The sequence below is a fragment of the Platalea leucorodia genome, assembly GCF_965183815.1.
Source record: "Platalea leucorodia genome assembly, contig: HAP1_HAP1_SCAFFOLD_124, whole genome shotgun sequence".
NCBI classification, from domain to species: domain Eukaryota; kingdom Metazoa; phylum Chordata; class Aves; order Pelecaniformes; family Threskiornithidae; genus Platalea; species Platalea leucorodia.
The window spans coordinates 120,351-145,873 of NW_028121413.1; the positions used below are offsets into that span (position 1 = coordinate 120,351).

Below are 25,523 nucleotides of genomic sequence, written 5' to 3' on the forward strand. Positions count from 1 at the left end.
TTTAATACAGATGACTTGGGATTTAAGTCTTTTTTCATTATCTGTCATTCTATGTAGGGACAGATTTCACTTTTTGGTCATCTTGCTCCTTGTCTTTGCTCTTCTTCCATTTGTTCTTCTTGTGCTTGTGTTTGTGGCTCTTTTCCAATTCCGTTTCATTTCCAATGTGTTTCTTCTGCTTCTTCTGTTTCTTCTGCTTCTTGTCCTTCTTCTTCTTTTTTTTCTTGTTCTTTTTCTTGCTGTCTTGCCTCTCTCCTGAGCTGGCACTGCTCCTGTGGCCTCCAGTCTGACTCTCAGAAGGGCTTTGGCTACGGCTGCGCCTAACACTGGGACTGCTTTGCCTTTGACTTCGCCTTGCTTCAGGCTGGTCACCTGCAGCAGGTGCTGCTGTATCCTCTTTCACCTTATCAACAGCCTTTTCCTTTGGGTCGTCATGAGTTTTCCCTGCCGCTTCCTCACCTTTTGCAGATACCTTACTCTCACTTTCATTGCAGTCTGGTACAAATGCAGCCTCATCAGTGTCTCGCGTTCGATCAGAAGAGAGCGGCGAGGAGCTGCTTACCTGAGGCTTAGGCTGGGCAACACTTTTATTGTTTTGTCCAGTCACGTTCTCTTTCTCATGTTTTACATCTGGCGATTCCTCTCTCCAAGGTGCCTTATTACCACCTGGCTCTTTCTCTTCATTGCTCTTTACTTCTGGTACGTGCTTCTCTTTCTCTTCTCCTGCGTTTATATCTAGAGGTTTGGGTTCCTCCAATGTGCGCTTGGAATCGTGAGCAGCTTTGTGATCAGACTGCTGCTGCTCAGGCGGAGGGCTGCAGCTGCTCCTGTTGGCGTCTCCAGTGCACTTTTCGGACAGCTCTGCTCGTTCGTCTCTCGGCTTACTCTCCTGGACTGACGTAGATTCTCTGTTTTGAGAAGGGGACTCTCTTCCCCTTGCTAATTCACTCTTTTCATCTCTACGCTTGGAACTCGAATAATCTCTGTTGCCATCACGGTCAGAATTTTTGTCTTGCTTAGGAGTAAAGTCTTTAGCAGCGGATCCATGGCCAGTATCAGGCTTCTCTGAAAATCTGCGGTCTTTGGAAGATTGGGAAATACTTTGTCCATCTCCTTGCTCGGTTGCACGTTCTGAGGGGTCGTCTTCTTGCTGAACACTGCTCTTTCTCTTCTCAGAGGTGTCTTTGTCTGACAAAGAATGATCCCGGTCTTTGGTTTTTCCTTTTTCATTTGACATTGAACTTTTTGAACTTTTTGCGTCATGCTGGGAGCTTTCATAACTCACCTCTTTTGTAGTTTTCTGTCTTTCCTTCAAAGGCTCCGTCTCTTTCTCACTCTGTTTTACAGGGTTTGGTGGCTTAGCACTCGCATTTTGTATAACATTAGCAGGTTTTCCTACGGTTGCGGGCACCTGGGTAGATTGAATGTCTTCCTCTTCAGACTCAAAGTCATCCTTCTCCCACTTTGACTGAGGGACCTGGATCATAATAAGGATGTCTTTCTCAGGGGCTGTGATATCATTATTATACTCCTCCATGGTCTTAATGACAGTTTGTTTTGTGTCTGGCTTTTCTTCAGTCTTTCTAATGGGGCTTCCTCCAGTAGAACTAGTGCTAAGAGGGAAAAAGCTGACATTAATCGTGGGTGAGATATACGCACCGCCATCTTTTGTAACAGTTTAGAAAACGGCTTGTGTTTCCATTCTAAATCTTGCGTATTTTTTCAAAAGATGTTCAATTAAGGGAACAGACGAGAGAAAGGATGAGTCCACTAGCTAAGACTACGAGCAATCAATTAATTTAGTACCTTCCTACTCTACATTTAATTAACAAAGACACGAGATTATCAGATTGGGGACTGCCTGACCTGGTAATTCCTTCATGTCCTGCTTCTACCAATGGTAGATAAATTAGCTATACATTCTTGTTTCGACATCTAAGCAAGCAATGAGGGAGAGGTATACACAACCACAGTTTTATTCCCATGTCCCAGTGTTCTTCTTCAGAAAAAATGTACCTTTTAAAAACTGTTTAGAATATCAAGACACTATCTTAAGTCTCCAGTGACGTCTTAAATGGTTTGAGTTTGCGCTGTCCGGCTTCTTTAGATGCTGAAATGTACGTAATAACAGCTTCACACTAGATTCACTCTTTCAAAGAAGTTGGCACTGAGCTGGAAGCAGTGTAGCTGTGTTAACACGGCACTGTGCTCAAAGCTCAAATCAGTACAAGATATTGGCAACCAAGCTGCTATTTCTGCAAGGTATCGTTTCATCTCACCCTGACAAAAGTAGATCATTACAGCACCTTGCAATTTTTCAAAGGCAACATATTGCATGGTAGAGACATGTCTGTTATCCTTGCCTTTAGCAGTAAGCTGGATCTGAAGGAAGACCTCGAGGGGACTCCTCAGAGAGTCAACATATAATGAATAAGAAGGGGGGAAAAAAGTCCCAGAAGTAAGGGTGAAAGACGTCATCAATGAATTAACCTTATGAGCTGTCTGGGCAGTACAGACTGCTTGTTTTCTTTCACAAAATTTGATTCTGACCCAAGTACAGCTTAGCAGGAAAGATCACAGATTATTCACTCATTTAGCACAGATTTAGCTGTTCCTTTCATTAGTCACCATAAAGACTTTTACATTTGTTTGCAGGGGGGAGGGAGGAAAGAAAGAATAGGAAAAGAAAAGATGAGGTACCTGGTGCAATGTACCAGAGTTGCACTAGATCCATCAGCTGCCGTTCCTTTGCTTCTTACTTTTCCCTTTGCTTTTTCTTGCTTAACTTTGCTGCTGTTCGGCTCAGGTTTCTCACCAGGTTCTTCTGCAGGTAGCACATTTTCTCCACTCACAACCTTTTTGCCAGTTTCTTGGTTCAGTTTAATCTTTTTGGCGGGGTTGTTAAGAAAAGCAGGTTTATCCTCTTCTGGAGTTTGCTCTCCTTTTTCACCATCAGGCTCAGTCTTCCCCTTTGGTGGTCTTTTCAAGTCAGCAGCTTCTGGTTTAGAGGCCTTTAGGGAAGTCGCTTCATGTTCTTCAGCAACCTTTTCATCTACTTTTCGTTTTCTTTGTTCAGGTTTTACATCAGAGGAGTTGCTTTTTTCAGCAGGTGTTTTTGACTTGCCCTCTTTGTTGGAGGACTTCTCCGACTTGGTTTCTTTTCGATGGTCTTTCTTTGCCGTTTCCTCGTTGGCTGCTCTGGTTTCTGGGTGATCTTTTGTAACTTTGGGGTGAGCTTTCCGTGGGGAACCAAGAGCCTTCTCAGCCTTTTGAGAGGAAGAGGTTTTAACACTGTCTGTCTTTGGCAACTCCTCCTTCACTTTTTTCACAGCAGGTTCCATTCGAGGAGATTCTTCACAATTGGTGTCCACCTCCTCTTGGGAAGCTTTAGCTGGTTTTATTATGCTGTCGTTCTTAGGCAGAACAGCCGCTTCTGCTTTCCGCTTTGTCTTGTCAATTTTTGCTTTTGGCTTCTCCTCTTTTTTCGCCTTTGCAGATACCGGTTTGAAAGCAAGAGAATCTGCTTCCATAGGCTCATCTCTCACAGGGGTGGCATCGTCTCTTCTTGGGAGCATGAACAGAAAGTCCTTTTTAACATCTGCTGCTGGAACTGGCTCTTTGGCTTTCCTCGCACCTTCTAACAACTCAGCTTTGGGAAAGCCTTCATTCTCATCCCCTTTTCTTCTCTTCTGGGGGTTTTTATCTTTATTTCCTTTGCCATCCCCCAGTGGATGTTCCCCCTCCTTCTCTTTGCATTTTGTAGCATCTCGGATGTCATGGCGCTCTCTTCCAGAAGGTTTTTCAGGGTAATTTCCAGCTGCATTACGATCTCTGTGGCTCTGCCCACCAGGATAATCCTCCCTACGTCCCCAAGCCTGTGGCAAATTCTCTCGTCTGGTCCCAGGCGGACCAAACCTATCTGTAGAAAAGTTGCCCCTGTTTACTGGAGGTGGAGGTTGAGGGCCAACAGCAAAGCTCTTGTGAAACTTTTCATACCATTCTCTAGAGTTCCTTTCCCATTCTCTGTATCTTTCCTTTTCAAATGGATCTCTCAAGTCAACAGATCTGCCATAGCAAGCTTTCACATCATGTGGAGGAACTTCTCTGTATCTGTTAAAATACTCCCTTCCTCCTTCCCCTCGAGGTACGGTCCGTGTAGTGGGAGAGTGGCCTCTAAACACTGGAGACCTTAATCGTGAACGGTATCTTCTTAGCCTTGAATGGTGATAACCCCGTGACCTTGACCTAGAACGATATTTATGACTCTTCCCTTTGCCTCTTCTTGAATACCGTGGGGATCGTGAGCAGGAACGAGAATGGGAACGACTAAAGGATCGAGAGTAGGAGCGAGAGCGGGAAGAACCTGATCTTGACTTGGAGTAGGTGTATGAACTTCTCGAGTAAGATGAAGCACTATAGGGAGACTTGGACCTTAAAAAAAACACAAAACACAAAAAAAGTGAAGTTAACTCAAAACAGTCGCTCTCCCCAGTTTTTTTCCTCCCAAATTTGGTTTGGGTTTCTTTTCCTCTCCACAGGCTAATGCCAAAGCTTCTTTCAGCTGCTGACATACTGCTACTGCAAACTGAAGAACTTGATCGTATGTAAAAGTTTCTGCTTACGAGACAGAACAGCTGCTGCATTGTTAGTGTACCAACATACAGGAAGGGGAAGCCTATTTCCACCCACTTCTATGACATTAACTACCACAGCTATTGATTGATCTAAGGCGGGGTATACTGGCCTCTACTGGTACATGAACGCACACATTTTTCACTACTCAACAACTACCTGCAGTGCAAATCATTTTTGTTGCAGTAAGATGCAAAAAGTGCAAGTCTTAATGGCTAGAGTGCAGTATCAAACACCAAGAAAACACGATTTAGCCTGAAGACGGCAAAGCTCCATTTTAAAATGCCAGCTTAGTCTCTTCATCTTCACTACTGGTTTGGCAATTTGTACAGGATGCAAAAGACTTGTACTGCAATCTTACACCCAGGACTATTTACTCCTGTCGCTGCTGATCCCTTGACTCATCCAATCCATCTGACGATGGAGAGGTGGAGGCGAACTCCTCCTGATTCTTCTAGACAACCCGCTTCTCCATTACGGACGTGTAAAGCAGTTACCTGGAAAACAAACGCCTACGCTCCTTTTGAATCTTTTTATATTCCATCAGTTCTTTACCAAAATCCTTTGTAAGCTCATCACATTTGGACTTTTTCTTCTCCCTGTTAAAAGAAGTTTGACCTTTCTTACAAGGATAGTTTGACCTTTCTTACAAAAAGACATCAAGAAAGAAACCCTGGCTGATAGGAGAAAATGTCTACTGCATGCAAATGCAAAAGGTGAACATCCTAGTTAAGCAAAGCCAGTTTAGAATGCCTAGAAGTTTCAGGGAAAGCTTTAGAATGACATTTGTCTGGGTTTACTTTTGCATGGAGCCAAATACTTACTCCTCTTTAGGTCTCTGTTGTTCTCTGTAAAACTCCTCCCTAGGTAAAGGAGGTGCTTGTGTCGTTGGGATGGTATTTGAAGGAGCCGTTGGTCCTGCTGCTGGTACCCAAGCTGGCGACCTGTTGGCAGGAGCGGGGGGATATCCTGGAGGGGGGGCAGTGCACCCAGCAGCTGGAGGCTGACCAGGGGGAAACTGAGGAGGCAACTGGGGCGGTGGTACCCGCGGTGGGAGAGGAAGGGCATGGGGTGGTGGAGGATGCAAGGGAGGTGGAGGCACAGGCACAAAGATGGCGATTGATGGTGGCAGTGCTGGGGCCTGAGTCCTTTGGGTACGTTCACTAGGCGGGCGTCCTCGATTTGAACTTCTAAAGAAACCCAAAAACATGTGTCACTGTTTGTTACACTCTGCCCCCATTTTAAAGAGGAAGGCGAAGGAAGCGGGAGCACGGTGGCGAGCACTTCTTGTTCTCAACTTAAGCATTTCTCTCCCTGCTGTCTGTTCATTTGAGACTGCCCTCATTTCTTGATCCTCAGACTCGCCTTCCACATCCCCAGCCCCAGCGGTTCCCTCAGTCTTCTCTCCTTATACTCAGCTTTGCGCCTGTGGATGGAGGCTGCCCGTGCTTAAAAGAGACTCCCATCTCCCCTGGGCCAAGTGCCCACCGCTCCTCTGCCACTCCTTGATATGGTCAATACTTCACACTTCTGATCTTCAAAGCACTGCACAAATATTAACTCATCTTCTCTCAAACTTCTTTTAACTTCTTCCACATAAGCCTCCTATGTTGTTGCCTCATGAGGATGTGTTTGGCCTGCTTTTGTCCCCAAATTGTTATTTTCTCGCTTACTGAATTTGAGATTTTAGACAATCTGTGGGATGGATCCTGGGGTTTGTTTTTATTTATCTTTAGCATAGTATGAACACAATGCCCCCTTACAATCTATCTATAACAAATATGTACCAAAAGGAAGGACTAACTTGACACTGCAATAATAGAGAAAACAGACTCCTCTCTCTCTCTCCAACTGAGAGAAAGCAGCTTGGCTATTTGAGAGGACTGAATTGAAGACATTCAAAATTTTTATAAAATAACACAACACAGCGTTGACTATCCAATGCTTTGCTCACTCAGTATCAACTAAGTTGGTAAAAAAGAACGTTGGAGGCTGATTTCTATGGGGAAATCAATTTCTCCAGCCCTATTCAGCCAGTGATCAGAAGGGTGGCTTTCCACCTCACCCTTTAATGATATTTCAATTTTATATGTAATTATGGTTTCCAGCCAATTCAAATGAAGCCATTTAAAAACGAATTACCACTTGTATTCTCCACAACTATCTGTGCACACTTATTTCATTCTAAATCAGCTTTAAGCTACTAAATTATTATTTGCTGTATAAGCTACGTGTTATGGTCTCGTTTAACGGGTTACAAGTAGGAATATATTGAATTTCTGTAGCATACTTACAGCTCCCAGCCTGGTCTGCCAGCTGCTGAGCGAACTGCGCTGGCTCTCCTGGGATGACCTTTTGGCGTGGAGAGAGGAAAAAGAAAAAAATCCCATTCAGTTGATCTGAAGATAAGTTTTGAAAAGAACTTCTCAAGTTATAGTTGCTTACCAGTTGTGTGTATTGAGTGTCCTTGGGGGCCCAGAAGACTTGGTAACGCTGGTTGTCTTACTACAGGAACCCGACAGCCCTTGTGAATAAACGCAAACAGTTGGAAAAGAAGCTCTGCTAAAATACAAGCAGCACTGCATATGTTGAAATAAAATTTACCTTCTCTTCCACCAAACTGCCGATTGACTGAAAGGAAGATTTAGAAAGCCCAGCAGCACTCACCAGCGCAGCAGGAGGTAGAACAGTACCGGCATCACTACAAAAGAACCCAAATTTTTATTATTCAAACAGTGTTTTGAAGTGCTACTTGAAATACAAAGTCCCAAGTGAGAAAAGGCTGACTATAGTAAATGGGGAAAAAAATGAAAAAATAATCTTCTCCAGATGTACAAATGGGAAGTTGGCCGATTCCAAATGAAGCACTGACGAGAAGTCTGTTTGGACTAGTGGCATTTAAGGAGAAATAGAACAGAATAGACTAGACTATTTCAGTTGGAAGGGACCCACAACGATCATCTGCTCTGACCGCCTGACCAATTCAGGGCTGACCAAGTTAAAGCATGGGATTAAGGGCATTGTCCAAATCCCTCTCCAACACTGACAGGCTTGGGGCATCGACCACCTCTCCAGGAAGCCCGTTCCAGGGTTTGAACAACCTCTCGGTAAAGAAATGCTTCCTCATGTCCAGTCTAAGCCTCCCCTGGCGCAGCTTGGAACCATTCCCACACGTCCTATCACTGCATCCCACCGAGAAGAGATCAGCACCTCCCTCTCCACGTCCCCTCCGCAGGAAGCTGCAGAGAGCAATGAGGTGGCCCCTCCGCCTCCTCTTCTCCAAACTGGACAAAGGCAGAGTCCTCAGCCGCTCCTCAGAGGACATTCCTCCCAGCCCTTTCACCAGCTCTGTTGCCCTCCTCTCGACGCACTCAAGGACCTTCACCTCCTTCTTCAGTTGTGGGGCCCAGAACTGCACACCGTGTTCAAGGGGAGGCCGCAGCAACGCTGAATACAGCAGGATAATGACCTCTTTTCACTGGCTGCTTCCCCTGCCTTTGATGCATCCCAGGATGCAGTTTGCCCTCTTGGCTGCCAGGGCTCACCGGAAAAATATTTTAGTAAGCTGGCTGCACATAAAAGGATTGGAGTACGTATAGCCCAGACACTGACTCTCAGTTGTGGAAGATGCAAGAACTGAAATTCTCTTGGGAAACGTTTATGTGCTGGCTCAGTGGCTGCCTTAGAGGTTCTTTTGACTTGTGACCTTTGTAGTCAACGGTACAGCTGCGCCTGACAGTCTTCTGGACAGAGTGGCTCTTTGCATTCCAGGCATAAAAGTGAAAGGACAGAAGCCCTCAACAACAGTACAGATTTTCCATGTATTTTCCTACCGCTTCACTGGGTTGCCTACTAGGACTTTGTTGGTAAATGTTTGTAAAGACTTCAAATTTACAGTGTTTCAATGTTTATTATCCAAATCTGCGTGCGGTGCTGACTACACGGCATTACTGAGAATGACTCTGACTTATAATACTGATGATAGAAATACTGTAGAAAAAAGTGATGTGAAACACCTGGTCAGTTTTACCTCTCATTGGGCTTTTTTGCTTTTCAGGAAACGATTATTTCCTCAGTACTAAAGAGAAATGAATGCACTCCAGAAGCTCTGACATAACCAAAGGCTTACTTTAGGAATTGCTAGCCGCTTAAACTCAAAGGGCTCCTGGGGGAAAAAAGTTCCTCTTTCAGGGTCAACGCGTACTGAATGACTTGTAAGAGAAGCAAACCAAAATACTTTGGAGAAAATTCTTGCATGAGGCACGCTTCCAAATTATTCAAGTGTCCTCATTCAAAGTAAAACCCAAACCCAGAACGGCCACAGTTCTCTGGAACTGTCACTAATGCTATAGAAATCGCTAGCTGAGAAGCTCAGGAGAAACAATCTAACTTCAGCACCTTGGTGCCTTTTATATTCGTGTTGATCTACAGATTTCCTTACCGAAAAGGTCCACCTGGCTTTTCAGCAGGGGCCAACGATGACAGAGCAGCAACAGAAGGAGAAGCCAGAGAAGCCAGTGGACTCATGAGCGGATCCCGCTGGCTGGAAATTGTTGGCCAGAGCAGAGGCTGCAGGTTGCGGGCTGTTGTTTGCCTCAGGAGTGGTGGTGGAGGCGGTGGCGGTGGCGGCTGCTGCTGCTGTTGCTGCTGAACCTGCTTATGGAGCCCTTTTGCGTAGCCAGTCCCATTTCTGAAGTTGTTCACAGCCTAGAGGCAGGAAAGCATTTACAAAAAGTTAATACGAAACTTCAGCAGACAGACGAAGAAAAGCCTGCACGGAGTAAAACTCCTTGTGTATTCCTGTAAATGCTATCAGTCCTAAAATGAATCAACATACAGATGTATGGATACATCACACTGAACACTGATATTCATGACTTGCAACTCAGAGCAGCCGTATTTAAAGTACTCCAGCGTTGGCACTGAATTTGAAAGTGAGACAAGCCTGTTAAACAAAAGGGTGACCTGAATTTGCCAGATTGTCTCTAAAGAGTTGTAAGCTTCTGTAACAACAGATAACGTATTTGAAAAGTAAATTGAGCCTTACTCCATTTAGCCTTGCTTAAGGAGAGGTAAATGAATATCTTCTTCCCTTTCAGCTTTTGGAAAATAGACTTTTCCTTGCCAACAGTTTACGTGAAAGTCATCGTGTTACCTGGCGTAGGGACTTGTTGGCGACTAAAGCGTCAGGAGAAACGTCTGTTTGATGGCATGTTGGGCATCTGTGTTCCTCAGAGTCCAGTAACGCTGTTCTAATACCTGTGAATCATCAGAATCATCAAAACAGCTTTTAGCCAAACTAAGGAGTATTTTTGGGCTCTAATCAATTCTAAACACAAGTGTGTGGTTAATGGGTGAATATGGTCTTGAATTGAGAGCACGGAGCGATCAATGTTCAACAGTGTAAAAAATTTCCAGTCTGCAGCAAATAACTATACGGTTTGATACTGCACTCATGCAACACCTGAAGATGTACAGGAGGTTGTGCCTTGATGTTCCGACTGATCTTCTTTCCGCTGGCTAGTACAGTGAGAAGTCACTAACCTCAAGGTTAATGAAGAAAACACATTTCAACACATTAGGAGGTTTGAGTTCTGAAGGTTTTAACCAACCCTCCGGTGGAGAAGGCGGCGGATTAAATGCCTGACTATCCGTTTGTTGCAGACCACACCAAATCACCAGAGCTGGCTATATAATTTTGTATGAGAGAAAGGGCTGTGGACAAATAAATGCAGTCACTATCTAATTCTGGAATCTCCTGCACAATTACGCACTCTTCTCATACTCGTCCTTCCGTATTGTGCTGGTCTGGGCGGGGACAGAGTTAATTTTCTTCATAGTAGCTAGTGGGGGGCTATGGTTTGGATTTGTGCTGGAAACAGGGTTGGTAACACGGGGATGGTTTCCTTAGGGCTGAGCGGTGCTTCCACAGAGTCAAGGCCTTTTCTGCTTCTCACACCGCCCCACCAGCAAGGAGGCCGGGGGGGCAGAAGAAGTGTGAAGGAGACACAGCCGGGACAGCTGACCCCAGCTGAGCCAAGGGCTATCCCACACCGTATGGCGTCATGCGCAGCATATAGAGCTGGGGGAAGAAGAAGGAAGGGGGGGATGCTGGGAGTGATGGCGTTTGTCTTCCCAGGTAACGGTTACGCGTGATGGAGCCCTGCTGTCCTGGGGATGGCTGAACTCCTCCCTGCCCATGGGAAGGAGGGAATGAATTCCTTGTGTTGCTTTGCTTGTGCGCGCGGCTTTTGCTTCACCTGTTAAACTGTCTTTATCTCAACCCACCAGCTTTCTCGCTTTTACCCTTCCGATTCTCTCCCCATCCCACTGCGGGGGAGCGAGCGAGCGGCTGGGTGGTGCTTAGTTGCCGGCTGGAGTTAAACCACGACACGCGTGTAAAGAGATTTAATGAGATACATAAAAAGGGGAAAAAGCTTTCTGCCTTTTTTTTTCCTTTCTACAAGGAGAGTCCTTTCCTAGTCAGGCCATACTTCAGTCTTACATCGAACTGGTGACAAAGTAATGCCGTTATCTCCTATGTCTGCTTTCAGAAGATCAGTTTGATGTTGGGGATTAACAAACCTGGGAGTAACACTTACATTCGTCACAGTAACTGTTTCTACAGCAGGGAATAACCACGGCATCAGTCATTGTATCTTTACAAAGGAGACACAGCAGCTCCTCTGGAACGGGATCATGGGAGGAGGAGGGGGAGGACGGCTCCTCGGGTAAAAAGGGTGGCTTTTCCTTCTTGCCTCTGGCATAAGCTTCCCTGGAGGCGGGGGGGGGAAGGAAAAAGAAAAAAGTGAACGACGAGGAAAGGAAAACTTTTCCAAGCGTAGGATTTTATCAAAGGAAGACAAGAGATGGAATTCTCCTCGCTCCACACTAGCCTTTGAAGACGTAGGCATCTCGTTTAAACTGCTTTTCTATAGCCACAAGACCAGAAGAGGGAGGGGGGAACAATTTTCCTTCTGCAGAACTCTCCCATTCATTGGATCAACTAAGAAATTGGCTCCGACTACAACAATAATGTTTTGACAGCTAGAAATCGGGTGCAAGGAATCCCACCTCTCCTTTGCCAGGGGGTAAAGGTAAATTGCAGGCTCAGGATGAAGTGAGTCTCCGAGTAATTCCATTTTATAAATAAGGGCAGTCTATGTTCCAGCTTCTACAAAAGGAGATCCACGACAGAAAAGCAGAAGTGCTACCAAGTGCATTTCGTAACAGCCCCTCTTGTCAGCCCACGGCTGGATTTTCTGAGTTCAGAGCAACAGGGAAACTTCAGCCTGTTTCACACGTGAGCTTGGATAAAAGTCAGAGGGGGAGGAAATCTCAGTCCAACGGCGATGGGTTACATTTTGCAAGAAGCCTTTGAAACATAAACCAGCAGCAAAACGAGCTTTCAGAGAGAACAACTCCCACTGTCAACACTACTGAAATATTTTGCAGAAATACAGATTCTTAGCACAGCACTAGTTTAACCAGCTTCCAGGGCCATGAGCAGTAGGGCCACCCTATTTTAATCTTAGAAAGTATCACAGATTTTAAGGTTCAGATACAACAACAATGCTTCCTCCCCTGCAATTACAGAGGCTGGCCGATTTGGTCGCCTGGCCACTCAGACATTTACGCACAGTTTCTCTCATTCGCTTTTGGGTCGGTCCAATGAATTCCCTACTTACGCATTAATAGCTGGTATGGCATACTTCCCAGTGTTGGTTAGCATAGCACCCTTTGTATTGGGATCTTTCACCTCTATCAGGAAACTCCGTGGAATTCCCGTGCTCCTTTTAATTCTGGGAACAGACTCAACATTTTTGCCCTGTTAAGAAAGGCAAACATAGCTCATCTTAAGACCCACACTTAAAATGACATGTCCATGATTATTCTAAGCAGCAAAAGCCTTTAATCCTCTCCTTTTCCTTAACAGAAGGGTTGCTTGACTAAAATACTTATTTTCCTAAATTAATATAGCCAGGGTGTTCCAAGGCTTGAGCAGTGTTTTGAACGCCGTCGACACTCTTGGGCTTAACTTCAGGTTCCTTAAGGGTGAAATATCCCTTAGCCTGCCCTCCGCTCAGAAGAGATACCAACCCGCTCCTCCTCCAAAGCGCAATTCCCAGGGTGAGCTCAGTTCAGTGCTCTGAACCAGGCACTGAGGAACTGTATATGAAGGTTCAGTTCATACCTCACGCATGTACAACGGTAAATGGCATGCATACTCACCCAGAGGCTTGTGTCATTAAAACAGGCAAATATTCAGCGGGTGGGGTCAACAGAAAGGAGCTTAGGTTTATATGAAATACTAAAAACTGTGAACTGTTGTTAAAAAGAGTTAAAACCAGAAACATTTCCAATGATATTGGAATATCTAAAAATATGCATGAAAGTTCACAGAGAACGATCTATGGACATATTGAATGTCTATGACCTGGAAAAAATAAAAGTTTACATTTACAACTCCAGCTTTCCCTTGAATTTTGAAGGGCTTCACCCCCAGAGAAACAATTCCGAAGATGAGCAGTCATGTAGCTGTTAGGTAACTGCCAAGGTAATAAAATGAACCCCCAAGTAACACCAGAAGTCCCCCTCAACCTTACCCCATTTGTTGGGCAGTTCTTTATATAGTGGCCAGGTTGTCCGCAACGGAAGCAGGTATATGATGGTGGAAGCAGACCCAAGGGTTTCTTCGTGTAACTAAAAGGTTTTGGGGAAAAAAAGAAAAAGCTATGCGTGCGTCTCTCTTGTTAAAACAAACATCTCTACGATTTTTCCATCATCTTCAAAGAACAGATTGGACGTTATCAACACTTACTTGATTGGATGATACTCATGGCAGGACTGTGTCATCATAGCCTTGATTTTATCTTCTTCAGAGGCATTGGCCTCAGCCAGATTGGCAGTCTGTTCAACAGGCAATTATTTGACACACACATTAGAAACACATTTCAGCCCACACGGCCAAAGACACCACCACTCCCCCGATCCTGCAAAGAGCAGCACAACGCGGGCTGAGGTTGCATGAAAACAGCCGCTGACAGAAAACAGAGCCGTGCTGAAGATGCTCTGGGGAGTCCTTAGGCCACGGCAGGGGGTTTATGGGCCTGGGAACCTACTTGAAAAGAGCCTTCTTGGGCACTCCAAACCTTGGGCTCTCTTTGTACCTCACACAAAGACTCCTGTAACCAATCCAATGTGCTTCCAAGTGGACTGAAGCTCTGTGTAGGAAAAATCATACTATCCAGCACTTTTAAACGGATTTTTAAGCCCCAGACTATTTGAAGCAGAAGATAGCCACTGGACGTTTAATTGAGAAAGATGCAGGCAAGTACCATTATTTACATTTCGCAGCAGTAAAAGGACACACAAGAGTCGGGGAAGTGGGTCTTGCTGGCTGAAATTCAGCTTCAGACACAGAAGCATTAAAAGGAATCAAGCTTTTGATAATCCCTCAGCAAGACAAAAGATTCTTGTCAGTGGAAATTTGACCACGATGTGCTGTAGGCAGTCCCAGCTGCACGTTCCCCCCCGCTACCCTCTTCATATTCAGCAATTTAACTGCAGCAAGCAAAACCTGCCGGTTTTTCCAGTTGACTGTGTCCTTTTAACATACAAATCGTAATAGAAACCTTATCCAGAATTACTGAAGGTAGCTGATTTTTTTTTAAGTCGTGTTTGTTCCAATGTTTTTATTACACACCAGCCCAGATACAAGCAGGGCCTGAGGGAGTGACTGTAAATGATCTGGACCTTCAGGCACTGATCATGCAGGTCAACCACTCCTGCTTTTGTTTTTAGATGCATTCACTCCCAAAAGCAACCAGCCAGGTTCAACATTCTCTTAAATGGTTGTTTCATATACACAGCTTTTTCTCCACAGTCACATAATGCAGATCGACATCTATGAAATCATTAATGTTTATAGAAAACTTTACAGATACTTGACTCGTTTGTTTGAACCCAAACGGTTCACAAAACACACCCAAAACCCACAAAACCTTACTAGGAACAGACCAAAATTCAAACATAGCATTTCATACATGGGAATAATAAAACAGAAACCTGCTAACACATTGCCTCCATGCTAAGCCAGTCTGCACTGAAGAGGTCAGAGCAAGTAACAGTTTTGAGCTGCTTTATGCTATGTTCCTGTATTTTTCTGAAATACTTAAATTTTCTCAAAAGCTTCAATGTGTGCCCTACTTGGACAGGTTTTCACATTTCAGAGTAAAACTTCACAGGAGTTTACAGAACCAAGGACACGTTCAGAGACAGCACCAATGGAGACCAATTTCTTTTGGTGGCTGCCTTCCAAACAAATTTATGTTTCCTTCCCCCCAGTGTACACAATTTAATTTCTGCAGGAAGAGAGGGAAGAAGTTACCCGTGGGGAGAGATTTCTCTTTCTCGGCAATGAACTCCAGCCTTTATTTTCAGAAGAAAGAACCAGCTCCTCTGCATTAAGCCCTGCCTTCTCTAATCTTTGTAACTTTGCAGACTAGGAATTCAATTGGCTAGCACTACGCCTGTCACAAAGGGCCATCACTAGTGCTTTCCCCGACAAAGTGACACCTGGCTGAGCAAAACCAGCAAGCAGCTCCATAGCAAAACAGGGCGTTACAACCGTTTCAGAAGGGCACATCTGCTAATATGCCACACATGCGCATCGGCATGTTCCTCTCGACAGTTAGGTACACTGACACAATTTACACAGTCTGCATTCAAACAAATTAGACCGTGGTGTCCACTGTAGATACGCTACAACTGATGAAATTGTGCAGCATCCACAGAATGCATCTAGAACTATAAGGACTAGAAATTCAAAAATAGCCATGCAATTGTCCGTGTTCCAGAAGCGCTTCTATTTTGGCTGTTGCAAACCCCCTTGAAATGGCCATAACTTACAGCCAATTAAATTCTTCTGTAAAAAGTGTGTTAGTTTCCAACGCAAAATTAACAAAACATAGGAAAAACGGTAAACGGCTTCCGAAGTGCTGCTGCTTTGTGTCTTGCAGATGAGTAATACTGCAACATTATGTTGAGGCTGAGAAGGTACTCCCCTTCGATCTTCCCAAACGGGCAGCTCCTCTTTACAGGATAGTACCAAAATATACACACGTTTTAAAGTTAAAATAAAAACTTTAAATTGCTAAGAATTAAATTAAAGTTGTGTTCACATTACAACAGTCATCCAGCTACAGATCACGGTATAGGACTGAAAAATATGAAGCTAACACTTTTTTTTTTTTAAGTATTTGACAAGAATATGTACATACCTTAGCAAGCTGGCCCAGAGAAATAGATGCGGAAGAGTCATCAATCTGTTCACAAAAAATGAAACACAGATTCAAGTTCTACAATCAAAACACAGCAATAGTTAACCTTTGCTGTAGCCTGAGAGCCTGCGCTATGTCCTCTGAGTGTCACTCAAAGAGGCATTTCTAACCTAGTGCAATCTGTATCTGCTCAAAACAAAGTCCAAGCCTATGACAGCTTAAGAGTGCCTATGTGGTTAATGAGAAGAAACTAAAAGAACCAAACCCGCTTGCGATCAACTCGCTGCTCCAGAATATCGCAGAGAAGGACCCCTGTCCAATGTTCACAACTGCTTAAAAGCTGAAAGGGTAAGGAAGCTGTCAATTGTCAGCTCAAAAGGACTTAAAAAAATACTTGAGTTTGTTTGAGAAGGAAGCATCACGACAGGAGACTTCTTTTCAGTGTAGTTTGTAAATTAAGCAGTTAACGTCTCGTCGTTTAGAAATGCACACGGTTTGGGTTTATGGACACAGTACAGTTGCCCGTCAAAATAAAGCACGGGCGTATATGCCCTGAAACATGAACTCTGCCCCTCCTGTCCACCAGTTTAAGAATATTCACCGTCCCCCACCAAACCCAAATAAGAACACCAATCCAAAACATCAGCCATACAAGTAACCACCACTTTGTCTAGACAAAAATCAACTGCTCAAATTATTGAAATAAAGGTGACCGAGAGCTTGGCCAAACTAAAAATTCAGCCAGGAAGGATCACAGTTGTGCCTGACGGTGCTAAAACAACGGCCATGACTCTCTGCATTTCTGCAGCCTCGAAGGACAAACACCAACTAGAGATCCTTGCTGTTACTGAAACAGTAATCGAAGTCAAAAAGGATCCACTTTCCTGCTTTGGGCGTAGTAACATTAGGGCAAGAGCGCCAATGTGGAAGTGGAGAATGATAGCTAACATAAGACAAGACAATGAAGAAATATTCAAAGTGTAAGCTTTTGTGCATGCTTTTTAAAAAAACTCTTAACTCATTTCAATTTTGCTGCTTTACTCTTCAACAACAATTGGCAAGCTTTCCAGTGCTTTATTCCCGAAAGAAACAAAAAGCACACGACAAGCTGTACAAACATACATCTTGCCAGCTCTAGGCAGCCAGATGGAGAACACGGCACCACGTTCAGCTGTGCAAACCCTGAACCTACATGATCTAAAACCGATCACGCGTCCTCTGTACAACACAAAGTCATTCAGGAAATGTTCTAGCAGACTCAGTACGAAATACAACGCATTACTGGGCACAAATACCAACGTTCACATCAGAGCTGTGCAAATAATGGCATTACTCAGTTTTTACTATGCCCAATCAAAGACATTGTATTTACAACATATGCTATGTTGTACTGGAAAAGATATTAAGTTCATGTTTGGAAAACTACTACAAAACTGCGTTGTTTAGAATTAAGGGCAGTGTGTAGAAAAAAGCGTGAGATTGTGTTTTACATACTGCTCTTGATGTGCCACTCGCTGGCTCAGTTCGACTTCTTCTAGAAGAAGAAATAAAGGTGATCAGAACTTCAAATAAAGCACTTGTACCCAACGTAAAGTAGTGAAAACCGGTTATAAAACCTGAATATCAAAACATTATGTCCTGATAGTCTCGTACATGTGGAAATTTATTCATATACACAAACTGTTCTCCCTTGGTACATGCAGTGCAACTAAAAAAAAATCCCCAAATCACGTTTCTACTTTGTCACAAATTACTCTAAGGCTTACAGCTATAGAACACAGCAGTGCAAGAGCAAGCCCTCAGGTATTTTGTCTCTGCTATGGAAGTATCAAAAATACAAAGTCTGTACTACAGGTCTGTGTTCTTCCATAATCAGCCATCAAAACACGAAGGTCACTTTAGCCAATCTGGGTGCCCCCAGTGTTACAAATAGGCACCAGATACAGCACTTCAGTTTCTAAGAAAGAACAGGGACAGTCTAGACACTTTGAAGTGCAAGTGCACGTACGTTAAAAAAATCAGCCGTCGGACAAAGAAATACCAAAACCGTCAGCAGCAGAGTCTTTAGAACAGGGTTTCTTTGTGGAAGCCCAAGCCCTGTGCTCAGGTATCTGCCATATTTAGCTATGAAAGTGCCAAAATATTAAATGTGTTACGTATGCTATATTGACTCAAAATAGTAATAGAAAGGTCACCTGAAAGCAGTTCCTGGGGCTTTGTGCGACTTAGGAGTCCTGCGACAAAAGAAAAAGGTCTTGATTGCCAGAATTTGCATTAAGATAATCTTGAAAATGTTACAATAGTTTAGGAAATATTTATTACATTTGAACACTCGCTGAGATTCCACACACTCATTGATCTGTCCCTGCATGCTACTCATCATGGATCAGACATGCAACCGCTGATAGCGTTAGCAAACAATTCATACGTCCTCCAAAGTGTGCCATGAGCAGAGGCAATTCAAAGGCTGCAGTGGAATTTAGGTACAAATAGAGAGGGCCATTCTTTCCTCATCCCCACATGCAGGCATTTATTTGGTCTTTGATGCTAGCAGCATCTCTCCTCTCCTTTCAGGGCAGCATTACAATACCAGGAGAGGGTGCCATCCAACCCGAAACGGAGGATGCATTGACAAGACGGCGCTAAGCATACGCGTTGAAATTAACCCCCAACACAAGGCCCTGTTTATAAGCACAACGCTGTGGCGTCCAGAATTACCAGGCAGCGCCTGAAAGCACTGTAACAACCACGGCAGTAATACGCCCAAAGTTTACATGCAGAGCCACATAAATTCAGGGGTTTTTGCTTGCAAAGGCTTCCTGGGTCCCAGGATGCTCCTGTACTGTTGGTTCAAGACACGCTGTAACTCATCAGTTTATTTACTGAGAACCAACATTAGAAAGACGTGGCAGAACCCCAAGCTAATAATAGCAACTAATTGTGGTGGAGAGGCGTATCTTTAAGTAGGCTGGCAAAGAGGACCCTCCAAACAATGCCAGTGGAGCTAATATAGAACTGGACTGCATGAATACATAAATGACAGCAATAATCCTGTAGTCGGGATTGCATTCGAAGGGCTGTCATTTTAATCAATATGCCCGGTTCTCTGTCCTCCGTAAATCTTAGGAATACAGAACTAAAACCTGGGGCACCGGTATCACCTTAGGGTAAAAACAGACTTAGAAGGATAACTAGTAACATTTGGTACCGTGCTAAACGGCTTACTGAGTTTCAAGTTTGGAAAGGATTATCCATTCCTTCATCGTACTCGCACAAAAGGCAATATACTTTAGGATATTGTTGTTTTTCTCTTGCCTGAAACGGACATTGTCTTTAGGAAACTACTAAGAATCACTTCTGAATGGAACTTCTTGTTTGCATGGTTCGCCAGCTGGCAACCCTTGGTCTGTCCTCTAGAGCTAGCGTGCAAAAGCCCCAGATTTGGGGGGTAAGAAGAGCTGCCATATCCCTCCCCCCCCCTCCCCCAAATGCAAGGAAGAGTCAAACCCTGAGAAGCAGAATCTTCGGAGATGGGAACAAATTACAAGTTTACACTACAATGCCTATCTGTCTGTACTATAAAAGCCATCAAAGCAAACACATAGAATAAGGAATCTCTCCGTGTAGAGGAAACAGGATCCACAACTTGGCTCTCAGAAGAATCAACCCCAAGAACAAACCCAATGAAACCATCTTAAAAGTTACCACCGTTGGAGGTTAAACCCCATGGCCCAGCAGGTCTGAAAAGGTAAGTCTGCTTTGGGACAGATAGATTAAAATTTACCCCATTACAACAAAAACTAACAGCAGCTTTCACAAGAAAGATCCAATCGGAATGCCTCTGTAAACTACGAGCAATAAAAAAGTTAACACACTGAAACCCCCAACAAAGAATGCAATGCTTTACGGATACTTACATCACGTATGGTTTGCTGGCAGCTTTAACTCCTGCAACAGGGATTCTTCGAACGATGACCGAGGAGTTCTTAGGAATGAGGGCGTTATCATCGGTGTATTCTGCCAACAACATAAATACAGACAAAAACATTAGTCACTTCCTAAGAATGTGTATTAATAGCTAATTACACAGCACTTCAGAGAACCCCCTCACAGATGTCAAAGCAAAATTTGATGTGTAACATCGCGCTTTTATCATCTCAACACACTAACAGTACAGTTCAAGAAATCTTCAGGTCTGATAATCAAACACAAGCAGCACCATCTTGTTCATTTTTTTAAAATAGTTGGAATGCCAACAGCAAAATGGTCCCAAGGGTCACTAAAGGAGGCTCTGCTAATGCATGAGGTTCTTTCCTGACCTAGCTGAAGTGGCTTTTGCTGCTGTTGGGCTCCAAACCCAGGAGGTCTTTGAAGAAAAACAAACAGCAGCAAAGTCTCACCTGCATAAACCAGATTCTGAAGCCTGACCAGCTTGCCCTGCAGCAAAACAGGCACTGCGCTAAAGCCTGGAAACTCTGCGCCATTGCTTCAGTAGCCGTTCACTAAAAACGCTTCAGCTACGCTGCTGGTGCTCAGGACGGACAGAACACAGAAGAGAGCCTGCCCTCGCTGCCTGTTTCTTGGAGCTTCATCCATCAACAGCCACACTTCTCAGCTGCTCGTTACACTGAAATGGAAACGGGGCTGGCAGTTCTAGAATCTGGATCACAGAAATGTTGGGTGGGTTTTGAGCTTGCTTTCACAAGCAGGGCAGAATGGGCTCCAACGCGGTATCTCCCCTCTTCAGCTACTCATCTCGTTTGAATGAACCAAAGGAATGTGAATACTTTCCATTCACTTTTTGCAGAGCAGAGAGACTCAAAGGAAATTCCTTAGGAAGGCAGCCTCGGAAAGCCTCTCGAAAACAGCGTGTGCCTGAAGCTACCCATGCTCTGCCTTGGCTCACACCATGTCAGTCTGCTGAAGAGGAGGAAAGCCGCCTGACCTTTACACAAGGCCCCAACAAAAAACCACCTGCCTGAGACACTTGGACTGAGACAGCTTAAAATGCAAAGATCTCTCCATGAGAATGGTTTTGATATTGCACTTCCACAAGCTGGATATGACTAAATATGTTAAAGCACTCTCAGCAGCCATTCCCTGTAATCTGCCTACAGTTTTCAATATCAAAAGCCCTTACCTTCACAGACTAAATCAGGACGATGGTCTGAAACCCAAAGATGCTGCATACCCAGCCAAGCTCTGTCAGGGTGGTTTTGCTCAGTGATCACATACAAAATAGGAATATTTCACAATTTACGCTCCATTTTTCAGTGTCTTAGTCCTAGAAAGGACTACCATTGACAAAACCAGAAGCTTTTCCAGAAGGCCCATATCCTGAAACCAACCCCTAGAGCTCTTCGCAAAAGGAAAATCTAACCATTGCGCAGCCCCCTGTCAAGAAAGGCCTGCCCTGGGATGTTTCGATGGAGCAGGACCTCCGACAGTACTGAGGCCCAGACAAAGAACGGGGAGCTCATGCCAGCTGCACTTCTCGAAGCCCCAAGCTTCAAGGTTTTGAGCTGCTGAACGAAGCCGTGCAGAATATTCTTCCTGCTCCAGATCACAAACCACCGGATTTCGATTTCAGAGATACGTGATAAGCAACAGTGGCTCCACAAAAAGGCAGGGGTTTGCTACGCCTGTGCCCAACTGAGGATTGCGGGGGTTCTGCAGAAGATTGCAAGCGGCAGCACCTCTCCTAGAAAGAGACTGTATATATGAGGACAGCAACCAATGCTTTGATTCACAAATCATGCAAGCCTGCAGCGGTCAATTTGAACACGCACAACGGGTGTACGACGCAGAAAGAGGAATAAGACCTCTTTTAGTATCTTGTGACAATTCATTGACCGTTAGAGGAGAAGCATTGACATCTGCCTTCTGAAGCGACTATCCGTGCATGTATCTGGAGAGAGACAGGTACGTGCTTGTTTTCAATCCACTTGTGAAGTGCACACTGAAGAGAGCTCCAGCCATCTAATGACAGACTGCTATAAAAATGAATTCACCTTCCAAGTCAATCAGTCCACATTTAAATGGATCACCTGAGGAGTGACAATAGCTTGGTGAAGTAAAGGCTTTATTTGTGTAGGACACTTATCATGGCCCATATTGGTATTTGGTGCTTGAAGGATCCTACTGGCTCAGCCAGCAGTCAGAGAATTTGTGGAAGAGTGTTTGCATACAGCAGAGGACATTGCTGAGCTCGTTGTGGGAAGGGACCTGGGGCCAGTTGGCTTTCATACATTTACTTTTCCTTTGCCTCAATTAATTAAATGCATTTTGGTGAGGAAATTTTGTTACACGTGAAGTCAAACCACGTAGACTAAAAAGTTAATTTTTTTTTTTTTTTTTTAATCGGAAAGGACTAAAGCTAAAAAACGTGTCTAAAACACAGCCCTGAAGGTAGCTGTCAGGACAGCGACGACAAAACAACAGCTCTGTCGGGCCCCCAGCACAAGTCACAGCTACCGACTGTGGCCGAATCCCGTTATCGCGTCCCACCCCGTGCCCACCACCCCCACCCACCTTCTTGGGTCTGGGCGTTGGAGATCTGCAGGTCACAGTTGGCCGCCTTCAGCTTCTCGCGGCCCATGATCTGGCGCTTCAGGTCGCACAGGGAGATGTGGAGCCCATTGAAGGTGACTGTATCGTAGTTCAGCTTGGAAAAGAACTTATAGTGGATGCACGACATGGTCGGTGCCTGCTCCGCGACGACGTCTACCGCAGCAGACGGCGTCGCAGCCTCCGCGCCAGGACAGGGCCTGCGGCAGCTCGGGGAAGGGCCCACGGAGGGGGCCAGGCAAGCAGCACGGGCTGGGCTCAAGGCCGCTCAGAGGCCACAGCGCTCCACCACGGCCAGGCCCCCTGGCCTCAGGCAGACTCGGCTGATGGAGGCCGAGTGGTGGACTCCATCCCGGCGGTGCTGCAAGGCCCCGGCCCTCGCCCCTGCAACGCCCCTGCCCACAGCCCTCAGCGATGGAGCTGGGCTGCGGCGGCGGCTCCCGCCCGCTCCTCCTCGCAGTCCAAGCGGGCGAGTGGACGACGGGGAGAGGCCCCCACGGCCCCGGCTCAGCCTCCGCTCCCTCTCTGCACGCAGCGCACCTCGGCCCAACCGCTCACTATGGCAACTCGGGTGCCCCTGCCCCAGCGTTCCGCCGAGGGGTTTCCCGGCCAACAACCGCAGGGGCTGCCGTCAGCGTGTCACCGCGCACACATAATGGCGCACGCACAACGGCACACCGCACCCACCGCCCCGCGCCTCACGTGGCCGCTGGTGTCCCTGCTGTCCCCCCGGCCTGTCGCCGCCCGCTGTCCTGCCCCGCTTTGGGCCTGCGGTGTCCCCCTGTCACCCCCTGGGCCTTCACCACCCAGCGTCACCTCCCGCCAGCCCCTGGCCTGTGGTGCCTCTCCCAACAGCCCTGGGCCTGCGGTGTCCTGTCGCCCCCTGGGCCTGCGGTGTCCCTCCTGTCACCCCCAGGCTGTCACCACCCGCTGTCCCCTCCTGTCAGCAGCCAGCCAGGGCAAGACAGCTGGGGGGAGATGCAGCGGCCTTTGCCGGCTGGCGCTCGGCTGCCCGCGCCGCAGGGCCAGCGAAGGGAGGGGACATCTCAGGGTGTCGGAGGGTATTTGGGTGCATTTATGGGAAGTTCAGTCAAAGAAGCCCACGACCATTTCTATTTCTTGCCATCAACCAAGGTACTTCCCCACTGTGGCACGTCCACGGTTGCCTGAACTCTGGGGAGGAGGACTAAAAAGCAAAGAAGGAACCATGAGCGATAGGAGCTGCCCCAGGACAATATTTCTTGCTTTCTCAGTCCTCGCCGCTGCTGCTGCAACAGCCCTAGCGCATGACATCATGCCTTGCCTTACCAGGTCTCGTTCTGCTGACTAATATGCTACAGCTTGCAGACGGTTCTGGCCCAACTGGCTATTCCTTTCTCTTCACGTAAATATAATATAAAAGACCTGTTATAGTCTGGCGGGGCTAACGAGGGAGCTTCCACGACGGCTTGGTTTAGATCTCTAAATGCCTTTTGGGTTTCTGGAGTCAGGAAACCCTTTTGATTTCAGTGCTGTCCTCTATAGCCAAGGGATGCTTAGTTTTGCTACTTGTGTCTCTTTGTTTTTCCTGTCACCAGTGATTTGGAAGCCTAGGCTTTAATATGGTAGCCTTGCTTATAAGCCTGGGGTGGAATATGGATTATACGCATTCATTCCATAATTGGGCCATCGCCACACTCCAAACGACAGCAGCAGAGGCAAATAAGCCCGACTGTTGGATAGGCACTAAAAGCCTATCCTCTACCACAAATCTACTCTCCTGGGTACCCGTCCCATTGAATTCTCAGTGGTACAAGGACAGGCCTCTACGTTACGAATTTTCACTGAAGAAAGGAAGCACAGCACCCTTCCGCCAAGAAGGGTTTGTCACCGGTCTGAAAGGAGACCCCTGGGTATGCTTGGAGAGCAAACCTATGGACAAGCTTACTCACTCTGTAGGGGCTGGGAACTGGGAATGCCAATAAGCCGTAAAATTCATAGAATGGAGGGACATGGACAATTCAGATCTTATGACCATACGGACAAAAAGGGGAGGCTTATGCCTGGAATGTTCCATAGATCTGTTCCTAGGCCTAAAGGGAATTGGTATCACTCCACAAATCCTTCCAAAACCTTGTTGTATACCACATCCACCGAGCATGGGAGGCAGATTCTCCAGAAGCCCTTACATAAAACCTATTGCAATAAGCCATCACGCTGCAGATTTCTTCCTGCATGGAGCTTATCAGGCCCTGCAGACTCCAAGACAATGTGGATATTCGCAGATGGATTAACTCGCTATTCTGCAGGAAGCCATAACCAGATTGAAGATAATCAATCACCATCGAGCTCCTGGGGGATATCAAGAACACTTGTCAGGCAGCAGCTGCATCCTCTTGCGCAGGCTTTGAACTAGCCCTGGCGAAAAAGCTGACCAGCAGACTGGGGTGCGTAAGAAAAAGCTCCTATGTAAAGATGGCTTCGAAGGATGCGCAAGAGAGCTTGACTGGCAGTGACCTCGCCTATACAAGTGGGTCTATTGTTAGAAGAAACCAGACAGAAACCAGCTGAAAGCAGCAAAGTTGCAACAAAATAGTGCAAACTCAGCTAATAAATGTGCATTAAGCGAGCTTGCACGGGGTTTGTGCGTACAAATCCTCAAAAGTGAATGGTAACAGGCGATCTCACGGCCAAAGCCAACAGGTTTTTTAGACTGTAAAAAAGCACATGTGAGTAGCCTTAAGATTGCCTGTAAGGAATCAAGAATTGTACCACGGGGTCCTTCTCAGGCCCCCAGCCAAGAGGCACCTTTATGGCCGGCGATAAAAAGGGGTTTCAGCTAGAGTGCACCTCTGCTGCCTTCTTTCCTGTACCCACGCGAGAACTAGAAGAGAAGTGCAAGCAAATCCATTTCAGTAAAAGTTCAGGCCAACATTTAAACAGCCCAAACTCTCAGTACTTACACTGACCCTTACTTAGAGATTTATTTTATCTTCCTTTGGTATGGAACTAAGCACGTTCCCTCCTACCCACAGTCTTTCCTCCCAGCCTCACAGCTCTCCT

General features: G+C 45.7%; 1 protein-coding gene across 1 annotated transcript; it reads right to left on the bottom strand.

Moving 5' to 3' along the window:
• Positions 1 to 49: 49 nt before the first annotated feature.
• LOC309603546 (E3 ubiquitin-protein ligase RBBP6-like) lies at positions 50 to 22,611 on the bottom strand (the record flags this gene model as incomplete). Its single annotated transcript, XM_082338366.1, has 18 exons — positions 50 to 1,613; positions 2,701 to 4,431; positions 5,130 to 5,231; positions 5,457 to 5,822; positions 6,927 to 6,984; positions 7,078 to 7,156; positions 7,237 to 7,333; positions 9,074 to 9,339; positions 9,788 to 9,891; positions 11,235 to 11,407; positions 12,321 to 12,460; positions 13,239 to 13,335; positions 13,454 to 13,542; positions 15,915 to 15,959; positions 17,409 to 17,445; positions 18,110 to 18,148; positions 19,832 to 19,931; positions 22,446 to 22,611. The coding sequence occupies 18 exons, from the start codon at positions 22,609 to 22,611 to the stop codon at positions 50 to 52; spliced, it is 5,253 nt and encodes a 1,750-aa protein (XP_082194492.1).
• Between the last annotated feature and the right edge of the window lie 2,912 nt (positions 22,612 to 25,523).